The sequence below is a fragment of the Carettochelys insculpta genome, chromosome 13 (genome assembly GCF_033958435.1).
Source record: "Carettochelys insculpta isolate YL-2023 chromosome 13, ASM3395843v1, whole genome shotgun sequence".
Classification (NCBI taxonomy): Eukaryota; Metazoa; Chordata; order Testudines; family Carettochelyidae; genus Carettochelys; species Carettochelys insculpta.
In genome coordinates, this window is record NC_134149.1 from 30,236,779 (window position 1) to 30,259,839 (window position 23,061).

The window sequence follows — 23,061 nt, forward strand, 5'->3', positions numbered from 1 at the left end:
AGATTGGTGCAGAGCTAGTCTACAGAAAAGAAGCCACTCTGCACTGGACAGGGAAAGATGGAAGGAAATAGTGAGAGAGGCATCAGACACCAACGGGCGCTGAGCCCGTGGTTATTGATGATGATGATGATGATGATGATGATGATGATGAAATCTTATTTACTATTAAAGTTAGCTCCCTTGCAGCAAAAATGTAATCTGGTAAAGTGTAATTTGTCCTTCTGTTTGCCAAATTATAGATTTAACCTAAAAATCATTAAGGTTCCTGTGTCTTTGCAGTGTTACAGAGGAAGGCAAGTATAGTGCACAGATTCCCACTCTGCTTTAAATGAGTCTTCTAGAAGCCATTCCTCACAGTATTTGCCATAAATTTTTTTCAAGAATAATTTAAATGTATATTGGGAAGTGGTGGTCAAAAAGTTGCAAGCAGAAGGAACAAAGCTTCGACTTGTGCTTAATTACCAACAGTAATGGTGGCAACTACAGTAAACTCTTTCATATTTGGCATTCTATCATCTAGAACTCTCAAATAACTGGCATTTTAACCATAAGTAAATTTTAGTTACATTTTCTGTAAGTACGGTATGGTGAAAGTAAATACCAATAAATACAGCAAATGCAGAATAAGTTTACAGTGTGCAATACTACAGTTGTTGGTAAATAAAGTACTATGCATACATGTCAAAACAAAAAGCAGTCAAGTAGCACTTTAAAGACTAGCAAAATAGTTTATTAGGTGAGCTTTCATGGGACAGACCCACTTCTTCAGACCATATCCAGACCATTCTTCAGACCATATGCATACATGTGTGTTTCTTAATATCTAATCTTGTTTTTCTTTAGTGTTCTGCACTACTAGGTAGACCTCTTGGTTATCCAGAATATATGACTACCTGGCAACTTCCCGGTCCCAGTGCTGCCAGATATGAAAGAGTTTACTTTAGAATTTTCTCAGTGAAACAAAAGATTGCAAGTCAGACTGAGTCCCAAACATTCATACTGATTGACTTCAGTCAAGGTATATGTGTGTATCACAGGACAGAACCAGTCTCTAAGGGAGTGTCCCATCTGACAGAACGAGTAATTCCTTTGACTAGTTTCGATGCCAGGGAAATGTTATCACTTTCTCAAACCAAACAAAAATTAATATGTCACCAATTGCATGCAAATATATATTTATAAATATACTCTAAAGGTAGGCTTAAAGTGCAGTGAGAGAGGTTTAGGTAGGACATCAGGAAAAATTTCCTAACTGTCAGGGAGGTTAAGTACTGAAATAAATTGCCAAGCTTGGCTGTAGAATCTCCATCATGGGAGATCTTTAAGATCAGTTTGTATAGGCATTTGTTAGGGATAATCTAGATGGCAGTTGGTCCTGCCATAAAGGCAGGAGACTGGATTTGATGATCTCATAAGGTTCCTTCCAGTTCTATGATTCTATGATATAAATATGGTGATAGATACTGCATTTTTAACCACAGAATGGACAGAACCTTACTTGAATTATCATTCCATTTCCTAGTAGGATTGGAGAAACCTTAGTATATCATTTGCCTCTGTGGCATATTTCTGGTTTACTGTACAATCAGACACTATAACCTACACAATGCTTGAAAGGGTAGTCACCAAATTAACACTGAAGAGTAAGATTCCATGTTAGTACTGTTACCATGGTATTTTTATCATTTTCTTAACATGTAGATTCAACAAGCTTCTACCTTAACATGGGATTAGAGAGAAGTCTGAACTGTGTTTGAAATATGAGCCAATAATATGGATTTGCCTTGCTTTCATGATCTTGTAGTGAAAACATCAGCTTCCAGAACCATTTAAAATTTCTTCTTACACTCATGATGGGACCATTGTGTCTGCTTTCCACATCTTTAAGAAATTATTTGAAAATTTAGAATGCAAATTAAAAACATAAACAAATAAAGTAGCACAGGAAAAGGTATTGCCAAATAAAGAGAAAGTGAAAATGAAGAGAAACCTTTGGCACTTGTAGGGGAAATCAGAAAAGCAAGAAGTTTTCAACAAGCATTAAAAGAAAGCTAAACTTTCTAACCCTTAAAATAACTTTAGTCCTACTCTATTGTATGTTTTAAATATTTTTTTCTTGAATGATCCACTTTTAGAAGACTCAGTAGTCATGTATTGTGTTTACACTGGCAAGCTTCAGAGTATCTTGGGTACAATCTCTAAAAGCTTGTGACGGTTGCTGGAGCTGAATACTCAGGGTAAAGAGGAAAAATATTACTTAAAAATTAAATATCTTTTAAATCTCTCTCCTACTCTCAATTCAGTGTTTGTTGGAATCATACAAACTCCAGTTCATACATTCTTGTCAAAATGTGAATAATGACCATAATCTAGTGCAGTGATTCCCAAACTTTTTGGCTTCACACCCCACTTTCTGATTTTTGAGAAAACCTCACAAGCCGGCCGGCCACCTGAGCCCTTCAAGTCCTGCAAGCCTCCCACAAGCCAGGCACCTCCACCCCCACATCTAACCCCATCCTCCTCCTCCTCCCCACCAACCCACACTCACTCTCATTTGCAGAAGGCAGCTAGTTCCATGTGGCTCTTTGCCAGTTGCCTACTTTAAATAGTGGCTGCACTGGGTCACCCACATAAAATGGCAGGGGCTGAGAGCCAGAAGCAAAGACCGGATCTTTCTTGGGGAAGGGGGAAGATGGGGGGGAATGGAGGAGACTGAGTTGCCTCAGCATCCCGCCCCCAGAATTTCTTCACACCCCCCAGTTTGGGAAACCATGATCTAGAGTAGTAGATTTACTGAATCTTCAATAATCCCTGCGAATGAAATTTTATGTTTATAGCAAGAGCAAAAACCAAGCTAGACAGTGAAAATCCCTTCCCTTCAGTTTGCCATTTTCAAAACTTTAAGTGAAGATACAACTTAGTACCATGATAATACTTTGTCTCAGTTACAATATATTTGCTAATTTATTTTTCTAAGACTTATAGATCATAGATCTGAATTTGCATGCTTGCAGACTATCTTGTCTCTCCCTTTGACTGTGTACTTAAAACATACGTACATGTTGAACCGGTTGGATTTTGTGTTTTAAATTATTCTTTTATAATAACTACTTTAGGTTCAGATACCAGGTTCAGTAATTTTCTGTTTCAGTAATTTTTCATGATGACCCCTGGAGTTGCAGCATTCCTATATATAATTCCTAGAGGTAATGGGTGAACATGATGAGGGAATTCAGAGCATGTGTTAGGATGTATAGTAGTGAAATGGAATGTGTAAATATTGCAACCCCCCTCCCCCAAAAAAGTCACGATGGGAGTATTCTGTATTTCAGCAGCAATAACCCTCTGTGTGTTGCTGTCACAATAGCTATAGCTGAGCGATATGTTTACATGTCTTGCTTTGCATTCATTAAACTTTCAATATACTCTGAAACTTGGCAATTTCAATGAAAATAAAAATCCTATATAGTGAGACTCAAATTAACATCTAAATTGTAACCTAATTTTGATATATAATATAGTATTGTGCCATATATATGTTTAGAGTATCTGTATGCTGCAGGTGCTGTTTCCAAATATTCCATTTGTGGCACAGCATGGCCCTGGAGGTCCTCTGCTGTTTTCCCCTGTTGGTTTGCAGTAGTTTGCTCCCAGAAGAGGGGCCTAGAGAGAGTAATGGAATGCTAAGCTGTATTTTACTGACACGTGTGTAGCTTACTTTGTCATCATATGCCCACATTGGACTAAGATCTGGAAAGTGTTCAGGTGTCAATATTTTATGTCTTTTATTCATTTTCATGTGTGAGTTCATCTGAGATTGTAGTGATTTTCTGGTTTCACCCATGTAGCTGAAGCTGGAGATTTGATGCATTGGGTAAGGTGTAGCATATGTGGTAAGTGGTACATGTAGGAACCATGGATCTTGAAAAATAGAAGTGGAGATACACCTGCAGTTTTCTATCGATGTTCATGGTGGAATCTGGTGCTGCTTTGCATTAATGTGTTCTGGTCTGTGTGAAGCTTGCTTCTGATGAAGAGCTGACAAGGCTGAAGCATAGATTTCAAAAGAGCAGACTTCGACTCCCTGAAAGAACTGATGATTGTCAGTTTAGCACTTCCTTTGGCTAAAGAAGTTTCCCAAAATCCACTTGAAAATGATGGAAAGGTATTTATAGATGCTGTGCCAGACACCAACCAATATCAAAGAGGGGACTGCGTCAGTTACAACAAGCAGCCTTGACAGATACCAAACTTCAAGAAATTCTGAATGATGTTAGGCCCAACTGGGCCAAGTATCTAAAGGGCACTAAGGCTGCTTGTACACCACCTGTTGGGGGTGGCATGGTAATGAGGCAATTTGAAGCAGGCTAAGGAGGAGCTAACGTACATATTCAGCAGCTCATTAGCATAATGGTGGCAGTGTGAATTTCAAAGTGCAGACTTCAAATTGCAGATTGATGGCGTAGATGGGGGCAGCTTCGAAATAAGCACCCCATTTCAACAACTTCTCACTCCCACAGAACAAGATTGGAGTAAGGGAATGTCCAAGTGGGGCACTTATTTCAAAGCTGCTCCCCATCTACAATGTCAAGCTGCAATTCAAAGTCTGCACTTTGAAATTCGCGTGGCCACTGTCACAGTCAGAGGTGGCATGGTAATGAGGTAATTTGAATAAGGCTAATGAAGTGCTAATGTGCATATTCAGTGCCTCATTAGCATAACAGTGGCCACGCGAATTTCAAAGTGCAGACTTTGAATTGCAGCTTGATATTGTAGATGGGGGGCAGCTTTGAAATAAGTGCCCCACTTGGACATTCCCTTACTCCAATCTTGTTCTGTGGGAGTGAGAAGTTGTTGAAATGGGGTGCTTATTTCGAAGCTGCCCCCATCTACGCCATCAATCTGCAATTTGAAGTCTGCACTTTGAAATTCACACTGCCACCATTATGCTAATGAGCTGCTGAATATGTACGTTAGCTCCTCCTTAGCCTGCTTCAAATTGCCTCATTACCATGCCACCCCCAACAGGTGGTGTACAAGCAGCCTTAGTGCCCTTTAGATACTTGGCCCAGTTGGGCCTAACATCATTCAGTCAGAGGTGGCATGTGTAGAAGCAGCCTTGACAACAGGCTTCTTTGTGGTATATGATTAGTTAAATGAGTCAGATGAACTTCTGATTAAAGATGTTTACATCATAATTCCAAGAACAATGAGAGACATTCTAAATCACATCCATGAAGGACATCTGAAACTAGCCATATGGCTAACCAGCTTAATACTATGATACTGCTTTATCTCACTTACAATATATTTGCAACAAAGCTAGCCAGCTGGTGTGGTGACTGTGCATCAGTAAGTACATAAAGAATAAAATATTTTAACATTGCAGAACTATCAAACCAGCAATGCAGGAAGATTGTTTAATAACAACTCCTCTACCAGGCAGATACTGGAAAAGACTAGCTGCAGATTTATGTGAATTTGGAGGACATCATTACTCAGTTTTTCCTGGTATATAGAAAAAAATGTATCTAAAGACATAACATGTCTCATAAGCTATGTCTACACTAGAGGGATTTGTTGGCAGAAGTTTTTGTCAGAAGATATCTTCCGACAAACTTCTGTCTCCAGATTGCAGCCAGACCTCAGGGCAGATTGGAAAAAGTGATCCAGTCTGTCAACAGAGAGCAGCTGGACTGCCCGGCCACTCTATCGTCATAACAGCCAACCAGAAAAGCAGCAGACAGGGTTGCCTGGTGTCCCGGAAGCCCTTTCTGTTGACATAAGGCCCCCTACAATGTCCAGATTGGTGTTTTCTTGACGGATCTCTGTCATCAAGGGTGTTCTTCCTCATGGTGAATGGGGTACAGCTGTCGACGAAAGTGCTGAGTTCTGTCGACTTACTGTCAACAGTACACCCTAGGGAATCTGGGCACCCTGTGGGTTTTGTTAACAAAATGGCCATTTTGCTGACAAATCCATCTATTCTTGGCATAGCCATCGTGTTATCAAGAAACTCATGCAGGTTTGTTGTTTCAGTATTCTAGAACAATTAGTGAAGGACAATGGATCATAATTTATAATTCCATGTAATTCATAATTCCACATAATTCAGTGGTTTTGTCATTCCAACCAAAATATGATTTTGGTCATATTACTAACAGAGAGCTAACAGGGAGCCAACAAAGTCATGTAACAAGACAACCCGTTCATTCCTATTACGAGTTACAGATAACCAGTGAGAATAGATACTGGATAGCCCAACTCAAGATGGGAAGATCGCTGAGAACTACTGCTTTTTCTGCTTTTGGAAAATAATCTCTCTCTAAAGTGACCAGGGACTGAGAGTGCCTAAACCAGATAAAAAGGCAAAAAGAGCTTAGAAGTATTTGTACAACAGACATTATTCAGAGAACTGACAGAACTAAAATATGGTGACAGAGTTTGTGTCCAACTGGGGGAAGAAAAAGGATGGAGAACTCCAGCTGTTGTAAAGAAAAAGAATTCCTCACCCAGATCATATAAAATTGCAACTGACAGGGAAGGATGGAACAGAAACTCATATTTACAGTTTGTTCCTCCGAAAGAACAGTCAACTGAATGCAGAATAAGATGGCTCAAGGATTCCAGGTGAACCACAGCCTGTAGTGACTAACAGAGAGCCAAATGACCAAGGCCTGGTCTACACCAGGGAGGAAAGTCAATCCCAGATATCAAAACAAAAAAGCAGTCCAGTCGCACTTTGAAGACTAACAAAATAATTTAGTAGGTGGTGAGTTTTCGTGGGGCAGACCCACTTCTTCAGTGGGTCTGTCCCACAAAAGTTCACCACCTAATAAATTATTTTGTTAGTCTTTAAAGTGCTACTGGACTGCTTTTTTGTTTTGATAGTATATAGGCTAACACGGCTATCTCTCTGTTACAATCCCAGATATGCAATTCTAGCTAGAATTGATGCAGCAGAATCAACTTCCTGCCCTAGTGTAGAAAGTAGTGTATTGTAGCCCTGCTCAAGCTGACATCCCTTATTCTACACAATCGCATGGAGTATTCGCAGGGTCAATGGCCAAGCCCAGAGAGATTGATTTTGCCATGTCGTCACACACTTCATGACCTTCTGAATCACCAGGCTCAAAGGCACCTGTCCCTTCTTGCCCTTCCCCATTAGAAGGTTTGTTCAAAGGCATCATACATAAAACTGAAATCAAAGGTATTTAAGAAAATATAATGGAAGCAAAATCCAAGTCAGGGACAATTCAAATAAGTACTAAAAATGCCCTTTATTATAATTAGGTCTATTATCTATATTTTAAAATAGATGGTTAACAAAAAGGACCATTAGAACAATAGAGCAAGGTAAATAATACCTTGTTATTTCTAGGATATGATTATTCTGAAACAAATCTTCCAATAAAATAATTTATGGTTGAAGTAATATTATGAATGATTCACAGCTTAGTTAAGATAGAACACTCAATGAAGATGTTTCACATATCAGTAAATAATGAACTTCATTCATCTGTCACTCTGGTAGCTATGCACAATAAATGCAGTAGGGTCTCAACACACGCGAGGGTTCCATGTTGAGAATCCTCACAAATGCTGAATTTTGCAAATACAGTACTGTAGGGCAGCCACTCCCGCCAGGAGCCCAGCTGCCAGGGCTCCTACCCAGAGCGTGGGGGAAGCCGGGGCTGCCAGTGCTCCTGCATGGGGCCCTGGGAAAGCAGCAGCTGCTGGCACTCCTGCACGGGGCCTTGGAGGAAGTGGCAGCTGCCAGCACTCCTCACCTGAGCCCCAGGGGAAGCGGTGGCTGTCGGTGCTCCCTGCCTAGGGCCCTGGGGAAGCCACAGCTGCCGGCCCTCCTGCCCAGAGCCCCAGGAAAGTGGCAACTCCCAGAGCTCTGGGCCCTCGAGCCCCAGGGAAGCAGCCACTGGCAGCCACTTGCAAATACTTGTATTTGAAAACCTTAGGTTCGCCAGTGTTGAGACCCTACTGTACTTTTTTCAGTAATAAACACTAGAATTTTTAAAATGACCTATGGGAAATAAAAAAGGAAACTTTTGTGTACAGTGTTTTCAGATATGTGACTATTTTAGGAACGAGATAGTTGGGCAGTGTCTAATGCTTCTGAAAACAACCACTCTGCTTGCTTTTTGGAAAGCTTTTTTGAATGATTATTTCAAACAGGTTTTAACTCATGATTTAGAGAGTCATTCTGTGTGTTCACTGATAATAATCTGCAGTGACAAGGTCAAAAACAATTACTCCTCCCACAGTCAGAATTCCAAGTTTAATGGCCCTGTTATCATAATGAGTACTGGGTCTATAGCATGGAATGAGGCTTACACATTCATTCAGAATGGTTGTAGTGCAGTCATTATAGTAAAGGTAAGATTAATGGAAACTATCATTTCTGAATCTGTGTTATTCTCACACAAGGTATCCTTTTTTCCATCAAGGCATTTGCAACCACTCCACCTTCTGTGTGGGTAAAACATTCCCATAACAGACAGCATATACAATTTTTAGACTGAGAGTTTTGACTTATTGTGGGTGATCAGTGACCTTTCTAATTTTATCAAAGCATATTAGCCACTTCAGGAAGCTTTGTTTCTCCATCCAAAATCACAGATTCGTTGAGCTGGGAACAGTTTTGCCAGTGATAGCTATGCAGCAAAATGCTAATCTCAATTATAATAAAAAATAACTACTGAAATCCGTGGAGTTAATATTTAAATCACCATAACAAAGAGCAGAATCTGGTCCATAATATTTAAAAGCTTCGGGGAGCTGCAATCTTCATAATAAATAGATACTAATAAAAGGACTTACATGGGTGGGCAATTTTTCTGATAAGTTTGCAGGCATTAGTTATTCTACCACATAAAAACCTTTTATTAACTAGTTGCAAAAATTAAACTGGTTCTTCTTTGATTGTTTCCAGGTGACTTGAGACCTGTTTCTATGCCTGCAGAGTTCAGCTGGATAGGGGACTCAAAAGAACCAAACATGTACAAGAGAGGTAGCCGAGGTGAGTACCATCTCCATTGTTGTGATCCAATGTTTCTCTTTCTGTTGTTTTAGAAAGATGAAAATGTGCAGCACAGACCCTTGTAGTAGTTCGGATGAATACCATGAAGAGTACAGAAGAACATGCCCACTAGCTGTCCTGTTACTCCTGCATTCCTGAAAATTAAAACAGAATTAAGTCAGTTACAGACTTTTATCCTCTTTAATTGTAACAAAAGTGAAATACACTTCCAAATTTCACAGTGACTGTATTGCTCAGATAATTGCTAATGGAATATAAAACTTGGAAATATATTCAGTCATTATGATTCTGTACTCACATTATGTATGTAGAATGTCATACTTAGTGCCCAGTTAGATGAGCATTTCACGCTTAGTAATGAAACTGCAACATCCAGTCTCATTCTGGCAGTCCCTGCGTGTTCAAGCTTCCACTGATTTCAGTGAGCACTTTGAATGAACAAGGCTTCAGGGTTGGGCCTTTGAAAAGGTCTGGTGGCAGAAATAGTGCCCAAAGGTAAAGTAATGCATTTCTCACAATTGAGGTTGATTGGTGGGGAGATGAAACTGACTGACTGTTCCTCATCTGTCACAGCTGTCAGTGGCAAAGTGACCAGACATCCCATTTTAACAGGACAGCCCCTTTGTGAAGATCTCCTGCAGGTGTGCAAACTTTTTCTTAAAGCAGGCACATTGTTCCGTATTACCTGCCCCCACCCCATCGATACTGGGGGATCAGCAGAGCCGCAACTAGCTAATTTTGCACCTGAGGCAAGAATACAAAATTGCATCCCCTCACTTATTCATTGTAGTTATTTTGTAGTAAAAGAGAATACATTATTATTATTATTATTATTATTATTATTATTATTATTATTGTATAATAACACACTGATTACGCTGGCCGGGGGGACTGTGTCTGGTTCCCCATGGACTCACAGGCTGAGGGGACTGTGTGTGGTGGAATCGCCGCACCCCTCTGTCTCCCACCTTAGTGGGGTCTGCATCCCTAGTGGCAGGAGCAGGTTGTGTGGAAGTAGGGCAGTGTGCAGGGCAGGGTGTGCGGAAGTAGGGCAGTGTGCAGGGCAGGGTGTGTGGAATTGGGGCAGTGTGCAGGGGAAGGATGTGTGGAATTGGGGCAGTGTGCAGGGGAAGGATGTGTGGAAGTGGGGCAGTCTGCAGGGCAGGGTGTGTGGAATTGGGGCAGTGTGCAGGGCAGGGTGTGCGGAAGTAGGGCAGTCTGCAGGACAGGGTGTGTGGAAGTGGGGCAGTGTGCAGGGGAAGGGTGTGTGGAAGTGGGGCAGTGTGCAGGGGAAGGGTGTGTGGAATTGGGGCAGTGTGCAGGGCAGGGTGTGTGGAAGTGGGGCTGTGTGCAGGTCAGGGTGTGTGGAATTGGGGCAGTGTGCAGGGGAAGGATGTGTGGAAGTGGGGCAGTGTGCAGGGGAAGGGTGTGTGGAAGTAGGGTCAGTGTGCAGGGCAGGGTGTGCGGAAGTAGGGCAGTCTGCAGGGCAGGGTGTGTGGAAGTGGGGCTGTGTGCAGGGCTGGGTGTGTGGAAGTGGGGCTGTGTGCAGGGCTGTGTGTGTGGAAGTGGGGCGGTGTGCGGGGACAGGGTGCGTGGAGGTGACACGGTGGGCAGATTATCTGTGATATTGCTGTGTGTACATGATCTGGGAGTGTGGGTGGTGCTCTGCACGGGGTAGAGAGGGTGGATGGCACTGTCTGCAGCGGCAGCGGCTGGGACAGGGAGTGTGTGGTCCTGTGCACAGGGGTTGGTGTGTGTGCATGGCTGTGCAGAGGGGCAGAGTGTATGTGTATAGGCACCAGAGGCCCCATGTGTGGGGTTAGGACTCCCTCATGGGGAGTAGGTACAAGCTCCTGGCTTTGGGGCTCTGTGCACCGTGGCACCAAGCTGGTGCAAGCGGCAGCTCCACTCCAGCAGGTGACCACAGGTGGGAGCTGAGCAATACGAGGTCGGACGGGAGCCGTGTAAATGAGATCAAACTAGAGAACGTAGAGAAGTTCACGTATCTGGAGAGCAACATGATGCATGAGCTACACTGTAGGAAGGAAATAGCAACTAGAATAGCGAAAGCGAGAGCGAGTTTGAAGGTGATGGATGAGATCTGGAAAAGCAAAGTGATTAGCTTAGGAACGAAGCTGAGCGTCTTGAAAACATGTATTCAGCAGCATGTTGTACAGGTGTGAGACATGGGTGGGGTGATAACGAAAAGTTTGAAGAGAAGGATATTGGCGTTCAAGAGGAGTTGTTATAGAAATATGCTGGGAATAGGATGGATGCAGAAGGTCACCAATGCGAAATTATATAGGAAGATGCAGCCAAAAGAAAACCTACTGCAGAAGGTTATACAACCCAACTTACAGCTAATCGGGCGTATTTGCAGAATGAACAATGAATGAAAAATCAAGGCCCTGGTATTCTACATAATGAAAGGTTCAAATAGGAGAGGCAGACCCCACAGAGAATGGATAGATGATGTAGGAGATTGGTGCCGAGCTAATCTACAGAAACTAAGCCACTCTGCACTAGACGGGGAGAGATGAAAGGAAATGGTGAGGGAGGCATGAGATACCAACGGGCGCTGAGCTCAAGGTTGTTGATGGTGATGACCAGCCATGTGCCCCTGCTCCGTTCATGTCCCACCCCTTCCCCACCCAGGCCCCTCCCTTCCCCTTCCTCTGCTCCCCCTCCATGCAGCTTTTCATGAAGAAGCACCACACTGCTTCCGGTGCACGCAGGGCAGCCCCCACCTCACCTGGAGCAGCACAGCCTGAGAGTAGTGCAAGGTGCGAATCTCTCACAGCTTTTAGGCCACACTGCTCTGAGGGAAGGGCCCCTGCATGCAACAGAAGTGATGTGGTGCTGATGCTGAGTGTGGGGGCTGAAGATGAGGGGGCGCTTGTGGCCCCCTGTGCACTCCAATACATCATTTATGGTTAGCCTTCTTTCTTTCCCCTCTCCCCTTCCTGCCTGAACCTGAAGCCATGCTGCCTGGTGCCTGTCTGAGCAGCTTCCCTTGCTAACTCACACCCCTTGTATACTCTGCCTCTGCCTAGTTTTCTCTTTCTTTTTGTCTGGAGTTGGGGTGGGGGGTTGTGCTTGACACCCCTCTCCCTGATCTCATCCTCCTTCCTGTCCCTGGATTCATGCTGTCCAGCCATCCTGCCTCTGCTGCTACTGGCTGCTGCTAGCTTTGCTTGCTGCATGTACCTTGGCCAATGCTTTCAGCTTTTGAACCTTTCAGACCTCACATCCCTGAGGCGAGTGAGTGCTGAATAACTAACTCTCTGCTGTCCACCTTTTTGCAGCAGTCTCTGACTTCATCCCTGCCCCTCAGTCTGATCAGTACCCATCTTCCCACTGAGCACATTATGACAGTCACACATCTTTCCGTGAGAGCTGCGAAGGAATACTTTCACTGTGGTCACACTAGCTGAGAGAGATGTGATTGGTCACCTTCCCCGATCAAATCCGGAATCCAATGTGTGTGTGTGTACAGAGAGGTTAGGTTACAATGTAAAACTGTTTGCAGATGTCTAGTGCAGTTACTCATTACAGAAGGGAAATTGTTATCAGGTAAAAGGGACTGGAAAACTGGTTTAAGGAGAACATTTCATAAGGAAGGGGGAGTTGGGGTTCCTATACTGTATGTGGTATAATGAGGATCTGACCCCCACACTGCCTTGTGGGTTGTGCTGGGAAGGAGCAAGGCTAAGGGAGTAGACCCTGACAGAAAATCCAGAGGGGAGTCCGAAGGCGGTTCTGTGCCAGCTTCTGGCATTGACCCGGCAACTCCTGCAGCTGAGCTGGTACCAGACGTAGAGGTTATCCTCTCCTTTGGACTATATCAGTAAAGCCGAGAGGGGTACACTGGCGTCTGGGCAGCCCAGGGTCCCAAAAAAAAAAATTGCCCAGGCTCGCAACTGGAGAGGTACTCCAGCATCGCTTAACAGCGTTGAACCAACACAGGAGGTAACAGATACCAGTTATAAGCTATTGCTCAATTGGCGTAGAGAACGAGCACCAGGGGTTGCCTTCGACGGTGGGAGAGATCATTGCATCTCACTGGACAGTCACAGCCCGCCTCAAGCTGGGCAGCCCCCAGCCAGAAGGATACTGTCCCGCCACAGTTCACCTGCCTCACTGGGTGCGTGAGGCTTAAGGTTCCCAAACCTGACAAGTGACTGAAATTTGAGCACCAGGCAAACCAATAAGAAAATCAACAAGAAAAGGAAACCATCAAAGTTTTAATCTTGCTTGCTGGAATGTGCGGACCATGCTGACCGGTTTGACTGAAGATATTCAGGACATCAGCGACACCCAAAAGACCGCTGTCATCAATGAGGAACTGAAGAGGCTCCAAGTTGACATTGCTGCTCTGCAAGAGACGCGACTCCCAGATTCAGGATCTCTAAAGGAAAAGGACTACACCTTTTTCTGTCAGGGTAAAGCCCAAGATGAACCCAGGGAGCATGGTGTTGGCTTTGCCATCAGAAACACCCTTCTACAAATGGTGGAATTGGTCATGGGTGGATCAGAAAGACTCCTTCAGGTCATACTTCAAACTTGTGCCGGTCCTGTCCACCTGATCAGCACTTAAGCTCCAACCCTGTACACCACACCGGAAGTGAAAGACAAGTTCTATGACGTGCTTAGTGCTGCCATAGCGCAAATACCTGCTCACGAACAACTGTACATTTTGGGTGACTTCAATGCAAGAGTTGGAGCCGATCATGACTCGTGGCCTTCCTGCTTAGGCCACTTTGGTGTGGGAAAAATGAATGAAAACAGACATCATGTTCTCGAACTTTGCACGTGCCACAATCTGTGCATCACAAACACATTTTTCCAAACCAAGCCACAGCACAGAGTGTCATGGAGACACCCACACTTGAAACACTGGCATCAGCTAGACGTGGTCATTGCAAGACATGATAACCTCAAAAACGTCCTTCTGACATGCAGCTATCATAGTGCCGACTGTGGTACAGATCACTAGCTAGTTTGCTCCAAACTCAAGGTGAGACCCAAGAAGCTGTACCACTCTAAACCAACTGGAAGGCCCCTCATTGATGCCAGAAAGACAGCAAACTCAGAGAGAGCTGAAAAGTTCAGAGTGACCCTCAAGAAGAATCTGCGCAGCAGCCTTGGGGGTGCCGATGTGACATCCAGATGGCAGCATCTGAGGGATACAATGTACAACACAGCCTTGTCAGTGTTTGGAAGAAGAGCTAGAAACACAAATGACTGGTTCAAAGCTAACTCCGATGAGATGATTCCAGCCATCAAAAAGAAGCATGCTGCACTCCTGAGCTGCGTCTACACGTGCACGCTACTTCGAAGTAGCGGCAGTAACTTCGAAATAGCGCCCGTCACGTCTACACGTGTTGGGCGCTATTTCGAAGTTGAAATCGACGTTAGGCGGCGAGACGTCGAAGTCGCTAACCCCATGAGGGGATGGGAATAGCGCCCTACTTCGACGTTCAACATCGAAGTAGGGACGTGTAGACTATCCGCGTCCCGCAACATCGAAATAGAGGGGTCCTCCATGGCGGCCATCAGCTGGGGGGTTGAGAGATACTCTCTCTCCAGCCCTTGCGGGGCTCTGTGGTCACCGTGGGCAGCAGCCCTTAGCCCAGGGCTTCTGGCTGCTGCTGCTGCAGCTGGGGGTCCGTGCTGCATATACAGGGTCTGCAACTAGTTGTTGGCTCTGTGTATCTTGCACTGTTTAATGAAAGTGTGTCTGGGAGGGGCCCTTTAAGGGAGCGACTTGCTGTTGAGTCCACCCCGTGACCCTGTCTGCAGCTGTGCATGGCTCCCTTATTTCGATGTGTGCTACTTTGGCGTGTAGACGTTCCCTCGCTGTGCCTATTTCGATGTTGGGCTGAGCAACGTCGAAGTTGAACATCGACGTTGCCAGCCCTGGAGGACGTGTAGACGTTATTCATCGAAATAGCCTATTTCGATGTCGCAACATCGAAATAAGCTATTTCGAAGTTGGGTGCACGTGTAGACGTAGCCCTGGAGTACAAACACTCACCGAGTCAGAGTACCCTGCAAGTGCTCAGAGCAGCCAGAAAAACAGTACAGCAGACAGCCAGGCACTGTGCCAACAACTACTGGCTCGAGCTATGCCGCAGCATCCAGACCAGTGCTGACTCTGGTAATCTCAGGGAAATGTATGAGGACATCAAGACGGCATTAGGACCCACCCAGAACAAGATGGCACCTCTGAAATCCAAATCTGGCAAAGTCATCGCTGACAAAGCCAAACAGATGGAGTGCTGGGTCGAGCACTACTCCGAGCTGTACTCACACGAGAACATTGTGGTTGATACAGCCCTCAATGCCGTCAAGCTCCTACCAGTAACGGACAAACTGGATCCATTTGTGGATCCATTTGAACCAACTGTGGACAAACTGAAGAAAGCCATCGACAGCATTGCAGTAGGAAAGGCCCCAGGCCAGGATGGTATGCGTCCAGATTACCACCAGAGGTAATCAGGTGTGCCACGGACACCCTCCTGGAACCCCTACATGAGCTACTGTGCCTGTGCTGGAGAGAGGGAGCGGTTCCACAGGATTTGCACAACGCTAACATCGTAACCTTGTATAAGAACAAAGGAGACAGAAGCGACTGCAACAATTACCATGGAATCTCCCTCCTAAGCATCACTGGTAAATTGTTCACTTACGTCATCCTCGGCAGACTCCAGAAGATTTCTGAGAGGGTGTATCCCGAATCACAGTGCGGATTCCACGCAGAGAGATCTACCATTGACATGGTCTTCTCTCTGAGGCAGCTGCAGGAGAAATGCAGGGAGCAGAGGAAGCCACTCTATATTACCTTCATCAACCTGGCTAACGCCTTCGACTTGGTCAGCAGGGATGGACTGTTCAAACTGCTCCACAAGATAGGATGTCCACCACGGTTACTCAAGATGATCCAGTCTTTCCACGAAGACATGAGAGGATCCATCCAATATGACAGCACATTATCGGATGTTTTCAGCATCAGGAGCGGTGTCAAACAATGATGTGTCCTTGCTCCAACATTGTTCAGGATCTTCTTCACACTCCTCCTGAAGCATGCCTTTGGATCTTCAACAGAGGGCATCTTTTTGCACACAAGATCTGATGGGAAACTGTTTAATCTTGCAAGGCTGAAAGCTAAGTCTAAGGTGCGGGGAGTCCTCATCAGAGATATGCTGTTCGCAGATGATGCTGCTGTAGTGTCACACACAGAAGACCAGCTTCAGAAACTGCTGGATCAGTTCTCCAAAGCATGCAAGGACTTCGGGCTTTCCATCAGCCTAAAGAAGACAAATGTACTTGGTCAGGACGTTGCTGAACCTCCATCAATCAGCATTGACAACTATACGTTAGAGGTCGTCCACGAGTTCATTTACCTCGGGTCCACCATCACTGACACCCTGTCATTGGAGACTGAGCTAAATAGGAGGATCGGAAAAGCAGCCACAACTCTGTCCAGACTCAGAGAGAGAGTGTGGAATAACATCAAGTTGTACACCCACACCAAAGTGCAAGTCTACAGAGCCTGCATCCTCAGCACCCTCCTTTATGGCAGTGAGTCTTGGACCCTGTACGCCCACCAGGAAAAGAGCTGAACGTCTTCCACTTGCACTGCCTCCGGTGCATACTTGGAATATCGTGGCAGGACAGTGTGTCCAACAGCGCTGTCCTTGAGCAAGCTGGAATCCCGACTGTGCACACCCTCCTTAGGCAGTGGCAGCTCCGCTGGCTTGGCCATGTCCACAGGATGAATGATGGAAGGATCCCAAAAGACATCCTGTATGGTGAGCTAGCCTCTGGCAAAAGACCTCCCGGACGCCCCCAGTTGCACTACAAAGATGTTTGCAAGAGGGACCTCAGGGAGGTAGACATCAAGCCGGACAGCTGGGAGGAGCTGGCAGATGATCGCAGCAGATGGAGGCAGGAACTACACAAGGGCCTTCAGAAGGGTGAGATGAGGATCAGACAGCTAGCAGAAGAGAAGCGAGCCCACAGAAAGCACAGTAAGGACCTGCCAGACACCCATTGCACGTGCAACAGATGCAGCAAGGACTGTCACTCTTGTGTGGGCCTTCACAGTCACAGTCGACGCTGCAAATGATGATTCCAAATGGAACTACGAAGGGCATGATCCATAGTCTACATAGACTGAAGGATGCCTACTACTACTACTACTGGGGATCTGACCCCATTTTGGTTTTGCTAACTCCACTTAAGGGAGATTAGGAAGGAGGCGTCAAGGCACCTACCTTGACTACAGAAAGGGGGCCAGTCCCTCTCTTTTCTTCCCCTGTGTCTACACGTGCCCCTTCCTTTTGAAAGGGGCATATTAATGAGCAGGTTCGAAAGACACTAATGAGGTGCTGCAATGAATATGCAGTGCCTCATTAGCATAATGGCAGCCGCTGTGATTTGAAAGTGCAGCTTTCCAAATTGCATGCCGCCCATGGAGATGGGACCTTCTGAAAGGACCTCCCCAGTTTTTGAAAGCCCTTCTTCCGATCACCAGATAGGAAGAAGGGCTTTCGAAAACTGGGGGGGAGGTCCTTTCGGAAGGTCCCATCTCCATGGGCAGCGCGCAATTCGAAATGCCACACTTTCGAATCTCTGTGGCCGCCATTATGCCAATGAGGCGCTGCATATTCATTGCAGTGCCTCATTAGCATCTTTCGACCCCGCTCATTAACATGCCCCTTTCGAAAGGAAGGGGCACGTGTAGACACAGGGGAAGAAAAGAGAGGGATTGGCCCCCTTTCTGTAGTCAACATAGGCACCTTGAACCCTCCTTCCTAATCTCCCTTAAGTGGAATTAGCAAAACCAAAATGGGGTCAGATCTCCATTATACCAGATACTGTATAGGAACCCCAACTCCCCCTTCCTTATGAAATGTTCTCCTTCAAACACTTTTTCAGTCCCTTTTACCTGATAACAATTTCCCTTCTGTAATGAGCAACTGCGCTGGACATCTGCCATGAGTTTTACGTTGTAACCTAACCTCTCTGTACACACACACACACACATATTCATTAGCATCTCTCGAACCCGCTCATTAACATGCCCCTTTCGAAAGGAAGGGGCACATGTAGACCCAGCCTTCTAGTCTCTAGTTAACACTCATGCTAACAAAGGGCAGCAGAGTCCCAGCAAAGAGGTGCCTGCAGCCTGGTTGCATGTTATGTGGAAAAGAGGATGACGTATTATGAATCATTTATGTCTGGGTACAGAAAAATATATTTTGAATGAATAAAACTATGATCTAATTAAACCACATCCATTGTCTTTTATCTTTCTCCTGGTGTGGCTGAATAATATACTTCAAGTGAAGGTCTGTTCAAATCTTCTTCTGCAAGAATGATGGTGATTGTGATGTTGAGCTTCAGAGAGTCTCAGTAATGAGTGCAGTATAAATATCTTGATAGGTAATAAGAAGTCTCTCGGACACGGAATTCCCTTTTTCATAAAAGGGGGTACTGCATTTAGCAGGCTCGCAGGAGTGAGATGTAGCTGTCTACAACTGAATGAAATAGCAGGGTCTAATTAAAACATAATAAATGGTTTAAATATAACTTCTTAATATGTTTCAATTACCTTTAACTTCCTCCATCCAAAATAAAGCAACTGATATTTAACACAGCAAAACTCTTAATTTTTTGATAGTTTAGGTCAGACCAAGATTTCATACCCATATTTTGAACTTTTCCTCTTTTAGTTGGGAGGAATAGCTCAGTGGGTTGAGCATTGGCTTGCTTAAACCCAGGGGTGTGCGTTCAGCCCTTGAGGGGGCATTTCGGGAGTGGGGGCAAATACATTTAAAAAATATCTCGCATGGATCATGATACGTCCTGCTGTGAGTTCAGGGGACTGGACTTGATGACGTCTCTAAGTCTCTTCCAGTTCTATGAGACAGGTATAATTCTATATTTAATTTTATTTGTCTAAAATTTTATATTTTGAAGTTACGAAGAATTACATGATTGGGCTAAAAGTATCTAACAAGCTACAACATCCAATCAGAGCACTCATTTTTTGAGCCCATACTACTACCTTGTGCTAGAAGTCTAGTGTTAGGTGCTGTTAAAATAACTATCAAAGCTTCCATTGACTTCAGTGGAAAGAGTTTAGGACCTGGGCTGGGGAGAATATGAATTTTCTGTTACATAGGAAATCCACAATGTCAAAAAAATTCCGTTCCAAAATGGAATAGCAACAACAAAGTTCAAAATGCCATCAAAACAAACATGTGAAAATAGTTATTTGGGGTTGCTCAAGACATTTTATTTGAATAAAATTAAATTTAATACCAATCTTGATCTTTTCATACGTTTAAAATGTTTATAAGTACTTAATATTGTTTCAAAAAGTCATATTGAAAACACTTTTGAAAAACTGAAATAGGATGTCTTGACATTATTGGAATGCTTAATTGTGCTTATTTAACAAAATTTTCCCAAAATCACCACGTTTTCTAAATGTTTTCATGCTGATAAAAAGATCATTTGAAGTTGAAAAACTGCTTAAATGAAGATTTACCACTTGGCACTCTCATATTAATCATATACACTTCAAATGATATATTAATGTATTGGTAAATCAGGACTCAATATTTATGTGAGAAGAGCTTTGACTTCAGTGGATCTATATGCATGTATAAAGCTACATTTTAGTAATGGGCATTTTTAGTAAAAGTCATGAATGAATCACAAGCAGTAAACAAAAATTCACAGCCCATGAATCATACTATAGATCCCTAACTAAATTTTGTAGGTTAGGTGAGGTGGACCAGGCAACACTGCAGGCACATGGGGGAGCAGCCCAGGAATCCTGTTGTTTCCAGGGTTGATGGAGTTGACAGGTTCCCTACCCTGAAAGCAGTGACATGTTCCTCCCTCAGCTTCTAGTTAGAGGCACAAATAGATGGTTCCATTCTCTGCCTCTGCTCAGAGTGCTGGCTCCACTGCTCCTATTGGCCAGGAACTATGGCCAATGGAAACTATGGGGGGCAGCACTTGCAGATGAAGGCAGCAGCACCTGGACTCACCTGGTTACACCTCTTCCTAGGAGCTGAGGGAGGCAATGGTTGCCATTTCTGGGAAGACATCAAGCTAAGCACCACCCAGAGCCCTCATCACTTCCTGCACACCAGTCTCCCCAAGCTCCCTCCCACACTCAGACTCCTGCTGCTACTGAAGGAGAGAGGCAGAGTGGCCTAAGACTGCCCAAGCAGCAAATGGTGCAGCTGACTAAGGAGCTGCCCAAACTGTGCAGATGGCTCCTAGGCCACTCGTACTGGGCACTGCAGAATTCATGGAAATCACAGAAAGTCACAAAATCCCTGACTTCCATAGCATCTGGGACAAACTCGCACCCTAGCTCAAGTTCAGTAAATAAGATTAGCAGGCCCTTGATTGATAAATTACATTGAATATATACGAATTGACCCTTTATTTATTGGTGATCAATTTAACTGTACATAGCACAAGGCAACTGTTAGAATGTAGAGTGAAACACATCAAACATCCCTTTTTCTGTAAACTGTATCAATAAAATCCCCTGTATTACTAATAAGGGTGATTATATTAGATAACAAATTCTTAGGAGACAATAGTACAGTGGCGAGGCAAAAAACACATGTTCAACCTGTTAATCTATTTAATCTGGGATCTGACATATCTGTTCAGTTTGAGCACTGTTTTAAAAAGCAGAGGATAGCAATGAAAATCTCAAAAGCTTTGAAAAATTGGACCTATGAGAAAAGCAGATTTAAGGGAAATGTGATAACTATTTAAAAGTATAATCTTTAAGGCAATATTCTGAGGTGGTTAGGCTACATTAAACTCATTTACAGTGGAACTTCCGAGTTAAAGATATCTCAGGAATAGAGACTGTAACTCTGAAATGTTTCAGAGAAGTAGCTGGGTTAGGTCTGTATCTTCAAGAACAACAAGAAGTCCTGTGGCACCTTAGAGACTAACAGATATTTTGGAGCATAAGCTTTCATGGGCAAAGACCCACTCATGCATCTGAAGAAGTGGGTCTTTGACCATGAAAGTTTATGCTCCAAAATATCTATTAGTCTATAAGGTGCCAAAGGACTTCTTGTTGGCCTGAAATGTTTGTGAGTCTGACCAAAAGTGCAGTTCCACCTCCAGCCACTAACACTCCATGCACATGCACAATAGTGCCCCTCACCCTGGCACTGGCAGCTTCCTTTCAGGCAGCTTTCTGCGTGTGGGTGTGTGGGCAGCATATCCCGTTCCCAGCTGGGACAGGTTGGTAAATGCAGCACATCCTTCTCGTGTCAGGAATGGAAGTGGTGAAAATAGCACATCCCGTCCCAGTGGAGTCAAAGCAGCACTGGTCCTGCTCAGCTGGCTCCACCCAGTATCTTCACCTGCTAGCTGAAAGTGGCTGCTCCACATTTCAGGGTGGAGATAGGGTGAGAACAGACAGCTCAGATATGCCTCCCTTTCAGATGCAATGCAGGCACCATATAGTGTTTGATTTTTGTTTTGTTTTGGTTTAGGTTTTGGTTTGGTTTGGTTTGGTTTCTTTTTAGGGGGGCTTGTTTTGTTTTTGTGGGGTTTTGTTTTGTTTTGGTCTCTGCTGCTGCTTGATTGGTTACTTCTGGTCAGTTCATAACCCTGACGCTCATATCTTTGAGGTTCTACTGTAATATGGAAAGAGCAAGAACTGAAACTTAAATGTATGGGGAAGTATTTTCTAACATTGGCAATTGGAAGATTTTTGCAGGGATTTGGTGGATTTTCTGTTATAGGAATATAAAATTTGTATTTGGCTCAAGGGCTCTGTGTATATGCTTCTAATAAAACATATTTGAATATGGTATATACGTTGTAAACTTTGCCATCACTCACTTTATCCTAACAAAAGAAAAACTCTTAGATGTGTTATGATGGACAGTTTAGCGTATACTTATTTATCGTGAGATTGGAATGACATTTTCAGTCTTGTTCCTGTTCAGTTCTACCTGCCATTTGTAAATTAATCTCTAAGGCCATTTCTATACATGCCACTTTCAAAGAAAGTGGCATGCTAATAAATGACCCAAAATATGCTAATGAGGCATGGATGCAAATTCTCTGCACCTCATTGGCATAAGGTCATGTGATTTGGAGTCCGGAAGACGTTCTTCCAGACTCCAAAATGCCATTTAGAAGTGTGGCCCCTGGAGGGGTCTTCCAGAAAGAAGTCCTTCTTCCGTAGGCCCCTTCTTACCAAAAATTTTCAGGAAATAGGAGCCTCCGGAAGAAGGACTTCCGTCCGCAAGACTTCCCTGGGGGCCACACTTCTAAATGGCGTTTTGGAGTCTGGAAGAACGTCTTCTGGACTCCAAATCACATGACCTGATGCTAATGAGGCATGGAGAATTTGCATCCATGCCTCATTAGCATATTTCGGGCCATTTATTAGCATACCACTTTCTGGCATGTGTAGAAACGGCCTAACTGAATACTACATTGCCCCCTGTAATATATTCTTTGTTTACTAATCACTGCTAGTATTTAGCTTTTTTCTAATTGGTTGCCTAATTGGTTGTTAATTCTTAAGAGTTACTCTCTGAAGTAAAGTATTATCAGTAGTTTATAGCCACTTTTCATTGTTGTTGTCATCATCATCACTCTTTTATGCTGTTAATCCATCTCTTCTTCATTCTACCTCTTCTTCTCTTCCCCTCTACTGTTCTTTGGAGATGATCTTGGCTAAACAAGATGATCTTTTTTCATGGCAATATCACTTCAACTTGTGCTGCCTCACGGTTGTCAGGAGATCTTCGTATGACCCAGCATACTAGGTGATGATGTTGTGGACCTTCTCATTAGTGCCATGGTCAAAGTAGGAGATGCCCTGGATTTTGCAGAAGAATCTCACCTCTACTACCTGTATTTTCCACTCTAGTTCTGTTGTAATGGTCCATGTCTCACATGCATACAGAAAAATGGAGATGACCAGTGCA

General features: G+C 44.1%; 1 protein-coding gene across 1 annotated transcript in view; it reads left to right on the top strand.

The window, feature by feature from the left end:
• LOC142020423 (connector enhancer of kinase suppressor of ras 2-like) overlaps nucleotides 1-23,061 on the top strand; it is a 581,534-nt gene that overhangs the window by 387,001 nt on the left and 171,472 nt on the right. The window contains exons 12-13 of the mRNA XM_075008216.1: nucleotides 8,948-9,025; nucleotides 17,055-17,068. Coding sequence (XP_074864317.1) covers nucleotides 8,948-9,025; nucleotides 17,055-17,068 — 92 coding nt within the window. The remainder of the gene's footprint in view (nucleotides 1-8,947; nucleotides 9,026-17,054; nucleotides 17,069-23,061) is intronic.